The following is an 11,800-nucleotide window of genomic DNA, read 5'->3' as shown; positions in this document are numbered from 1 at the left end:
CAATTCACATAATGTTGAATACATTTAATTACTGTTAGTAGTTGTTAAAGTACTTAAATTTCTACAAAATGTGATATTACAGATAGGTGCACCCAGCTATATCAATATCCTTTCAAGTTATTTAATCGGATTGCAATTATGTACGTGTACGTTTATGTCATACAATATCACGTCGAACTATTTCCAATGTCTAAATACCTATGAAAAGCAAACAAATATAATAAGTCTAACACTGGAGCGTAATAAAGATCGTAGGCGTTTTGGATCTCATTAATACCCGGTAATGAAGTAAGTTCGACGTAAACATGCCTCGGGACTTTATCCATTTTATCCTTTACTATTTAATATCAATTTCAACCTTCGCTTGATAATCTTAAGATTCAATCTCATTTATCGTAAAAATAATGATTCTTCAGGATATTACGCATGTCCTTGACAGTAATTGTTTTGTCTTACATGTTAAATATCCGTACTCTTCAATTTCACGGTGTTATTTGATTTTAACGCTTAAAATATTAAGTATATTTTAAGCGTTAAAATAATAGTAAAAAAAATTATATTACAATCCACTTCATGCAGCGAGTTGCTCGTGGTATGGGTTGTTTGTGTTAAGAGCTTTCCTATCTCTGTGTACATCCTATGGATGGAGGATGGAGGACAAAAGAATCAAGGTGTAATGTCGCGACTGATTGGTCCAACGGACGTATCATGTCGCGTGTCAACGCGTATTGAACTCTTAACCAATGACAATCGAACGGAAAGCTCCACCATACCGTATTTCGTTTCAACATCCTCACACTCTCTGTTCAGACCATTGGTTAAGAAATTGCCGGTGAAAGTTCGTTATTAAAGTCTAAAAATATACAATAAAATAGCTAAAACGATAAATATCGCATTAGTTTTCACTTTCCTAATTATTTATTATGTGTAGCTCTAAATCCATACTTCAACTAATAAAATTTAGTTTTATTTGAAATAGTACTGAATTGCTGCTGTTTATATACAAAGCTTTTAGGGACAAATTTGATGATTAAATATAAATGTATACTAATATATTAACAGGAAGGATGTTCTCGGGAAGATGGTACTCGGTACACGCCATTGTCAGCCCTTTCCTCAATGCAGCCGCCGCCAACAGAGCACGCTCATCATACGCCACATCCAGGTATTATCGTTAAGGATACATCAATTACAACCACTGCTTTTAATTTATCTTTTATATTTGTCACCGTTAAAATTGAATGTATTTGTATATGCATTGTTCAGCTGTCCATGGACCAATATTAATAAGACATCTTCGGAGGTAATTTATGATCATGAAACCGACGAATCTAATTGTACGGTACCAACATCCAAAATGATGCCTCAATAAATCTTCCAGCCCCGTGTCTAGAATGTAATAAGCAATTAATACATTTGATTTTGCTATTGACGCTATTATTTTAACTTTTAGTGCAATTTGGAGTCAGTTTTTTTAAGAAGTTTATATAAACAATATTCACATCATGATTCAAGCAATTTTTTTATTGTTATTGTTGTATGTTATTTCTATTACGAATAAAGCTCATTGCGGCTGTATTTTTGCCAACCCTGTTAACAAAGATAAAACGGAGTAAATGAATGTAGAGTTAATACCAGTTCTCAGCTTTCACATCGTTTTGTTTGACACGGCCGAGATATCAAAATATTTATTTCTCTTCTCGCGATTCCTTATTCGCAATGAATGCTTTTACAATTTAACTTCTTTAATCTTTTGTTCGAAAGTCATCAAACCCTTGTTACATTTTGCATTAATAGTCATTAGTTGCCGATAAAACGCCCCGCTTAACGTATTTATAAAAATAACGATGAAAAATTAATGTTTTTTTCAAAGCACTCTTTTCTTATCGTCCTCAGTTAAATTTCACACATGAAAACCACAAGTAACAAATAAAATATATAATTTCGTTGTTATGTTGTTTTCCCGTTTTCGTCAAGATTACGAAAATCCCAATGTAAAGATACTATAAACATCCAGTCAAGTTCAAACTCAAGGTAATAAACGTAATTAAATTAGCATTAGAAAGGGGAATGGAATTAGGAAATGCCCTAATGTTATAAAACTTGAATATGGTGGCTCTACGTGCTTGTGACAGTTACATAAGGGCCTCTATCGCTAAACGGCTCACCCTCCCATAAGTGGTTAGTTGTACGTGTTGACACGCCGCTCTACATTATGAGCTTTTGTATGGCGAGTGTCCCCCAATGGGGATAAGTCTGGTCAGTGACTTCCGAATTGGTATATTACCCATGAACGCGTTAAATTACTAATATAGCTCTACTGCTTTGAAATACGCATATAACTATTTTTTATTTTTAAATAAATAACTTGTCAGTTATTTATCTTGTAATGTAAATTATGATATTTATTGACCTCGTATACATAAAATGCAAACATGTTTTTCCCTATTTCTTAAAGGCTAAAAAATATTAAAGAATTTTTTAAAGTCAACCGCTTTGAATTTATAAAATGCTCAGAAGTTGTGAAATTATTGCACAAACTTCTTAAAGAAACCTTAATGAGACAAACTGTTTACGGAAAAAACAAACGTTTATAACTTGGAATTGTATTGTGCACTTAGAGGTTACCGGTTCAAGGATTTATGTATATTTTATAAAATTTAAAACAGCATAAAACTCAAACATAAATAGAATTCGAAAACTCGGCTATATTACTGTTTTGTATATCAATAAAAATCAGTATTTTTAGATTCTGTAGTTCGAAAGACTTTCTGTCTATATGCGCATTTAACATTCGTTCGAACGGTGAAGGAAAACTGGCTTGCCTTAGACCTAGAAAGTCGACGGCGTGTCAGGCACAGGAGGCTGATCACTTTGCCTATTACATTGACAAATGATGACGAAACATACATAAATCTGAGGCCCAGATCTTAAAGAGCCACTGGTTTTTGAAATGTTTAGATCAAGCATTCGACCTCGCTAAATAGAAAGAATTCCTTTTAATATCGAAAAGTGAGGGTAGTCCGTTATTTAAGAGCAACCACAGTTACTTTCTGCATAGCTTAAATTTTTGTACGATTTTCAGTGCCGGAAATAGGCGGCCTCTCGCGACGTCCTGGCTGTTCGAGTGCCTTCTCAGCGCCGTCACCAGCTGCACATCACGATCCAGGTAAATTTAAGCTTCTCTCGATTTCGGTCACTCATTACATATATATATATATATATATCATATATGAAGATTCTATGAGTGAACACAATAGCAAAACTATAAAATTAAAATAAGCAATTAGAGGATTTTAGTACAACGTGACTAGGATTGCAAATTAAAAGATAAGTTCAAAGTTTAGAAAATCAAGTAATTTGTTAAGGAAAAGGTCATTTTATATAAAGGTATAAAGAGTACTCGTATATGTATATCTTTATTATATAGGGTAGGTGCATATTATTTATGTACTTCAAGAAATTTGCATTCACACCTTTCATACTCATGACTTCACAGTTAACCCGCTGTATGTTACGTCTTTCTCTATCACCGCGTTTTTTTCTGTTTAGACCTCACTTCTCAAAATTAATATAAGCTTTTACCAATTGCTAGAGTTGACACAAGTGACACAAGACAAAATGATATAACTACTTCTTTATAGGAAAAGGTAAGTGGTACGTAAATTACCAATTTAATTTTGACGTAGTAAGCAGATTGTACAATTGAAATCGTCTAGGTTTGCGATGAGAATTCAGTTCAAAAGGTGAAAAACTAGGGTTGCTAATTTCTTTAAAATATTTGACAAATCAAGCAAATTGTTTTAATTAGTATTAGAAAAATACTCATTCGCGTCCGACTTTGTCTTGTCTATCATTACCTATTTCGGCGTTTTTTTTATAGAACAGGGGGCAAACACGCAGGAGGTTCGCCTGATGTTAAGTGATACCGCCGCCCATGGACACTCAATACCAGAGGGCTCGCATGTGCGTTGCCGGCCTTTTATGACTTGGTACGCTCTTTTCTTGAAGTACCCTAAGTCGAATCGATTCAGAAATACTGCAGTGTGCAGCTGTTGGCACATAGCGGTGGTGCTCGGCAAAAATTGCCTCGAAAAATGCTCAGTCAGTACAAGCATTTGGCCGATTGAGAGACGCTTTCAAACTCCTACTCATACGCTTTTGATTGAAGGCGTCTGGGATGGGCAACTAATACTTCTGTTTCAGCGTTCTTTCAGAGTCTTAATGATAATCTCCATTGCAGTATGAATAAGAGAATTCTGAAACTGTGGTCTACCATAGCGTAGCTGAGACTTTTTACTCAGCATTGACAACCCTGCACGGTTTTCGTTTGAAACAACTCGCATTCGGTTAGGTAATTAATTCTTTTGCGCTGGAATAAACCACTTGTCTTCATAAAGCGTATTTTAAATTTTAAATCAATCTCAACAATAGTGTGAAGTAATAAAAGAATATCATTAACTACGTTTAAGTGCGAAACTTCTTATGTTTTATGCCGGCCTTTATGCCGCCTTTGCGGTAATCAATACACAACATATATTTAGAATATTAGTTGTATTAGCTACGTGGTATCTTTTATTACATGTGTCAAGTACATGTTATCAAAATCAAAGGTAAAATTAAAACTAACCTATGGATTTGGTCTTTCATGCCAAAACTACGCATATGAATAGCGGTTGTAAAGGCAGCCTAGTATGTATGTAGGAAATGTATCCTACAATTCACTTCACGTACGTTAATTTACACGATTATATATCTATATCGTACACAGACTACGTCAAACAATTAAATTTCATTAAACTGATAGTCCTTAGAACATAAATTTCCTACAAGAGTTTATAATATACAGTTCTACCCTGACCAGCGCAGGGAGTTAGTGATTAATAAAGAGATTGGATCAACAATTATTAAAAATGATGAATCGGCATATTATAGGCATTTAATACCAAAAAACCGATGCAGTAAATGTAATTATTTTTGACCTCCGCGTAATGGAGTGAATGAAAACGATTGAGGGCGACAGTTCAATTACACAACCATTTATATACGCCATATAAATGAGCCATTGTGCAATTAATATTTAATATTAATTCTGGACACCTTTATCGGGACTTTGATATCCAACATGACATATTTATGATTTCATACTAAAATGTGCTTCCGCGTTACAGCTCGTCTATACAAACCCAGTACAAATAAACATTAAACGGTCATGTTTTTATTTATTCGAAATCACATTCAGGGTTAAACGCAATTAATTGAATCTTCTGTGATGCACGTAAACAAGAATGATCTCGGATTTAAGTTTATAAACCTGACACTTCACAATAAAATGATCACAAATATTTATAATAATAATAAACTAATTACAATTATATATATGTTATGTGTAGCTTTTAACAAATAAGTGAATTTCAATTGAATTACGAAATCGCATGCTACTTGATAATATATTTCTAAGTTGTTATAAACACGATTATAATCGGATTGCTAAAACGTGTTTCCCTTTAAATACTCGTAAATAAAGCTGGATGTTGCCAAAACAAATTTTTACCTCACATACACAAATCGTACTGCTAACATGGAGATTTTGGCAAACTAATAGCTAGAACCCAACAGCGCTGCCTGCGATTTATTCATAACAGTAAATTGGGCATGACGTATCCGCAGGCTTTATACGATAATTGAAAACTAGCCGTTAACTAAAACTGACATAAAATGGATGATTCTTCCATTAGCATTTTGTTGATCTAGCTCGCTCTTCATAACTAGTAAATTAATGCTTTCAACTTATAAAATAGCGGTTTATCTTCATGTGGGAAGATTGGTTGGAGGTACTGTTCCACCATACTATAATGGTAGTATTGTAAACCAATCCAACCATACACTAGAACAAAATCCCCAGTGGCTAAGGTCAAGAAGTCGTACATCCTTAGCGATCAGAATAACTTTGTTTGCTAGTTTCAGGGATTTTAAATAACCCTTTATCATCAGTAAATATTTTCAAAGAAAAGAACATGAAGAGTTAACAATTCGATGCGTAACGGTGTCGATTTATTCGGTTCAAAAAGCTTATAGCGTCACTTCAATTACGATTTTAATGATTGACTTAACAAATTAACAATTGGATTGCATTTACTAACAAAGAACTCTGTTGACGTCATCTAACGATGGAAGGCATTTTCGTTATATCTGTAACGCTTATGTTGGAATCGGAATCACAAAGTAGTTTATGATTCAAGATCCTATAGAAAGGGTTTTGTAATATTATTATATGGACTAATAAAGAAGATTTGAGTACACCAAACGGCTATAGAGCGTTCTATTCTTCGGTTAAAACTTACAGACAAAGTTAAAACTCGTGTAATACGAAGCTTTACAAATATAAGAGACGTAACACATACAATTAAGATAAAGTGAAAATGGCCGGTTTGTCATGACAGATGGGTAAAAAGAACCTTACTTGGAATGGGGCAGTGGGAAGAAAAAAGAAAGGACGCCCACCAGAAGCCTGGGTAGGTGGATTTTAGGAGGCCTTCACTCCGTCGGAGGTCGTGTAAAACATACAGTGTATACATGGATTTAATGTTAATCGAATGTAGTACTCGAATAGAGGCTATTTTTATTTAGGCTTTAGAATATGATCTTAAAGGAACAAATTAACATTAGATTTTTGTCTTTTTTTTTTTTTTTTTTTTTTTTATAAAATAGAGGGCAAACGGGCAGGAGGCTCACCTGATGTTAAGTGATACCGCCGCCCATGGACACTCTCAATGCCAGAGGGCTCGCGAGTGCGTTGCCGGCCTTTTAAGAATTTGTACGCTCTTTTCTTGAAGGACCCTAAGTCGAATTGGTTCGGAAATACTTCAGTGGGCAGCTGGTTCCACATAGCGGTGGTGCGCGGCAAAAATTGCCTTGAGAAACGCTCAGTCGTGGAACGTCGGACGTCGAGGTGATACGGGTGGAATTTTGTATTTTGCCTCGACGTCCGATGCTGAAACTCAGCTGCAGGTATTAATCCGAACAACTCCTCTGAACACTCTCCATGGTAAATGCGGTAGAAGATGCAGAGTGACCCCACATCTCTACGCAACGCCAAAGGATCGAGCCGCTCGGAGAGGGATTGGTCATCGACGATTCGAACCGCTCTTCGTTGGATACGGTCAAGTGGAAGGAGCTGGTACTGGGGAGCCCCCGCCCAGAGGTGAGAACAGTGGGGCCGTATTTGCGCTTTATAGAGTTGCAAGCGGTGGCCCGGAGTGAAGTACCGTCTCGCCTTGCTGAGCACACCAAGCTTTTTGGAGGCTAATTTAGCCTTTCCCTCCAAATGACCGCGAAACTGAACGTCGTTCGATATGTCAACGCCAAGTATTCCGATGCTGGCTGTGGCTTCAAGAAGAGTGTTTTCGAAAAGAGGAGTAGCGACAAAGGGTATTTTTTTCGCGGAAAACGCGCAAACTTGTGTCTTCTTGGGGTTAAATTGGACTAGGTTTAGTCTACCCCAGTCCGAGACTCCACGTAAAAGAGTTTCGACTTCAGACACAAGTTTGTTCCGGTACTCATCGACAACTGCCCGAGAAATACCTGCCCGGCCAGTGTAAAGAGTATCCCCAGTGCTGTCGTCCGCATAGCAATGAATGTTGCTAAGTTGCAACATGTCATTGATATGCAGAAGAAACAGGGTCGGGGACAGAACACAGCCTTGTGGGACCCCAGCATTCACGGGTTTAAGGTCGGAACATGCTCCGTCGACGACGACCTTGATGCTCCGATCGGCTAGAAAGCTGGAGATCCAGTCGCATAATTTCTCAGGAAGCCCGTAGGCTGGTAGCTTCGAGAGCAGTGCTTTGTGCCACACCCGATCGAAGGCTTTCGCTATGTCCAAACTAACCGCTAGTGCCTCCCCCTTGGACTCAATTGCCTCTGCCCATCTATGAGTAAGGTATACTAGAAGGTCACCAGCTGAACGACCACGACGAAAGCCGTACTGATAATCGCTAATCAGCTGGTGGCCCTCTAGATAACTCAAGAGCTGGCCATTAATAATGGATTCCATTATTTTGGAGAACAAGGAGGTTATTGTGATTGGGCGATAGTTGGATGGATCAGTGCGATCGCCTTTTTTAGGGATCGGATGTATCGAAGCGGTCTTCCAGCACTTCGGGACAGTGCCGAGCGAGTACAGGTACCGGAAAAGGCGCGTCAGGACCGGAGCCAACTCAGGAGCACATGTACGCAGCACAATTGGAGGGATACCATCCGGCCCGCTCGACTTATGAATGTCCAAGGAAGATAGTGCTCTGCGAACAGCACGTTGCTGGAATGTGATTTCCGGCATTGAGTTATCACACCGCGAAATCGCCGGTGGTGATCTCCCCCGGTCATCCAAAGTCGAGTTGGACGCAAAGAGACAGCCCAAGAGGTCGGCCTTCTCCTTCGCAGTGTGGGCGAGCGAGTCATCCTCTCTGTGCAGCGGTGGTATCGATGGCTGACAAAAATTCCCTTGTACAGCTTTGGCGAGAGACCAGAAGGCTCGGGTCCCAGAAGGGAGTTGGGCCAATCTCTCGCCAAATCTGGCGATGTGCTCTGACTTTGCCTTAGCGATTTCCCGTTTGAAGGACCTGGAGGCTGAGTTATATGCTTTTTTATGTTCGCTGGTATTGGCATCACGAGATATCGCCGCTTCCGCCCATGCATTAAAGCATTCTCGCTTTCGACGCGATGCCGCCTTGCAAGAACGCTTAAACCAGGGCTGTGACCTGCCACCGATCGGCACCGCAGAGAATGGAATAAAAAGTTCCATGCCCTGCAGAACCACTTCGGCGACAGAGGCAGCGACGGAATCTGGAGCTTCCGACGAAAAGCACATAGGCCCCCAAGGGTAGGACGCAAAGAAAGACCGCATCCCATCCCAATCTGCTGACCGATAGTGCCAAATACGACGACAACCCGAAAAACGGGGCCGAGGGGGGCGCGTAGTAGGCACAGTACTCCGGACCACACAATGATCCGATGAACCCAATGGCGGGTCAACAGAGACTTGATAGGTCTCCGGATGTGAGGTCAGCAGAAGGTCCAACAAAGAGGGTTTATGACCATCCACATCTGGTATTCGCGTAATCGCAGGGACCATTTGTGACAGGTCGTAAGCTAAAGCAAAGTCGTGAAAGGATCTTCCCGCGTGATCGGTGGTTTCCGAACCGAGCCAATCGGCATGGTGAGCGTTAAAATCGCCAAGTATCACGATTTCAGCGGTAGAAACCCCTTCGAGCAGGGAATCTGTAGCCATTTGGATGTGCTCAATGAGTCGCTCAGTTTCGGTATTTCCGCTATGGGACCTATACAGGCATGCGTAGAATCGCGGATGGTCATCGCAGTCTACGCGCAGCCAGAGGCTAGATAGGTCCCTTCCTTCAAGCGACCCGAGGCGACGAGAACAGATATCCTCTCTGACGTACACGCAAACTCCCGCCCGCGGCACAAATGAATGTTCCAATTTGTACCCCGGGTAGGAGAGGTAGGAAGTATCAGCCGGGAAGGATATCTGAGTCTCAGTAAGGAAGAATAAGGCCGGCTTCGCAGTTTCGAGGTGAAAGTGAACCGCGTTAAGATTAGAGTTGAGCCCCCTAACATTGGTAAAGTCCACTGAGAGCGTGGAAGGGGATGCCTTCGGTAAATTCTTCCGTTTGCCCCGAGATCGAAACTTATAGTTTTTTGAGCAGTTTTTGCCCACCCCAGAATACGAAGGGCAGCCTGTGCATCCACCACCGAATACTGATTGTTCCGATGATGGACGCTCAGAGGGGGATTCTCCACAGCGGAAACGTGTGGTACCCCCCTGGGGTAATCTCTGTTTAAACTGCATCTTCATATTCTGGGGGAGGGGGGAATTGATGGGCTCCGGGAGTCTCACTCACCGCACGAAACGCGAGTACAATAAGATGAACCTATTGCATCACTTCACGCCGGTTTTCTGTGAGACAGTGGTACTGCCCCGGTCGTGCCTGCCCGATTGGCTGAAGCCCGAAAGCAACAGCATGGCACTCCCACTTGTCGTCGTTAATACATGTAAATTACAGTACAAAGTTATATATATATATATATATATATATATATATATATATATATATATATATATAGGCAAATGGGCAGGCGGCTCATCTGATATTAAGTGATAGTCTTTATCAATATTAAAAAATATTCTTTGTTTGGCTACCGTAGTCAATATTTTTGTATTGCCACAAAATTGATTAAGATTTATCCTTATTGATTAATTTATTACTATCATAAGAATTATTTGAAAAGCTCTGTATAAAACTACAATAAAATCGAGGCTTTTCCGAGAGAATTATGTTCATGATAACAAGCTTTCCAACGTAAAGGATTGTTAGATAGGAAACGTGTTTGCATTGATTTTCATGATTTCCCTGCATGGCTGTAGTTAAGCAACGCCTTTTTAACTTGTTAAAGATAACGACTGCCTCGTATATTTCGGAAGAAGATGATTATGTCATTGTATGCAATGGAATTTCATTGTGATATTTGTGAAAATATTTAGTACAATCTATATAAGCTGAACTTTGAAGTCACTCAGTTAATTAAATAAAATGATATGTCTCCTGACAATTTCTAAAACGCACTGAAAATGTAATTTCAAAGAATTTGCGTTTTTATTTAAAGTAGCGTAAAACAACGACAAAACTTTATTACAATTACCGATTCTAGTCTATTTGTCTTAAGAAATTCTTAAGTTACACCGGAAGATGTGGTTAAGTGTATCGATTATAATGTGCCCTTAATCCGTTTAATAGGACAAGGATGAATCCTGTTTATCCACTATTTTTATTACATTTGTAACCCACAAATGGAGTAAGCAACTCCGTGGTTTTCCATTAAAAAATATATAATGTATGTTCGAAATATATAAATATATATTTCAATTAAATAATTTTTGATGAGGGTGATCCCAAATATTTTTTCTTGGCCGATCGTCACATTTATTAGTTCAGTCATTGTTGAGATTTACTCGGGTTACGTTAGACACATTTTTATATTTTAAATATTGTGAGGCAAGGTATTAGCATCAGTCTAACCTCTCTTTGTTCCCAAACTAATAGAATTTCTCTAAATCCTTACGGCTGATAATATTGTGTGCCTTTCGTCCTGGTAAGAAGATATTGTAACGAGGTATGTACTCAGGACTTATTAATCTAGTATAAGATTGTGTATCGACGGCCACCGAACCGTTCTTTGTGGTACAATATAGTATGATTGTGTAACACAATTAGTAACTTAGTCGTACTCAGAGTTCTTCATTATGAGTTACGTAAGCAAGTAAACGGAACCTTAGCCATTTAGATTTAACGAAGATAATTTTTGGTGCTGATTGGTGTTTTCGAGTTCCATTGTTATTTAGATTATGTACTTAATAAACAGGAATGTACGTCTCAAAAGTAGCTAAAAGCCAAATAAATAATCCAACTATTGTATGAATAAAATTTAATATATACCAGGTAACATTACTGAAGTGGGGCTTTCGCTAAGCTCTCTCATTAAAGACGGATTCTTTTGTAAAATCGAGTTCGAGACGTCTACAGTTCAAGACACACGGCTTAAGTAGTTGAACAGGGTGTTTCAACCGGAAATATCTTTTCTACTTTTTACTTTCAACATGTCTATTTTAATATATGTTAAAGTTATATATCAGTTTGTGTGTTGTTGGCGACCACTTCCCTCCCCTAAACTTCCAATTCGATCGCTTCCCCGCGCTCAACTACATTCCACCCGCGCCAGGTCATTT

General features: G+C 38.9%; 1 protein-coding gene across 1 annotated transcript in view; it reads left to right on the top strand.

Annotated features, from left to right (window-relative positions):
- LOC123711655 overlaps positions 1-11,800 on the top strand; it is a 138,303-nt gene that overhangs the window by 31,175 nt on the left and 95,328 nt on the right. The window contains exons 3-4 of the mRNA XM_045664358.1: positions 1,063-1,165; positions 3,086-3,169. Of these exons, the coding sequence (XP_045520314.1) occupies positions 1,063-1,165; positions 3,086-3,169 (187 nt within the window). The remainder of the gene's footprint in view (positions 1-1,062; positions 1,166-3,085; positions 3,170-11,800) is intronic.

The sequence above is a fragment of the Pieris brassicae genome, chromosome 1 (genome assembly GCF_905147105.1).
Source record: "Pieris brassicae chromosome 1, ilPieBrab1.1, whole genome shotgun sequence".
NCBI classification, from domain to species: domain Eukaryota; kingdom Metazoa; phylum Arthropoda; class Insecta; order Lepidoptera; family Pieridae; genus Pieris; species Pieris brassicae.
Note: the sequence above shows the minus strand (reverse complement) of the source record. Positions and strands in the feature narration are given on the sequence as shown.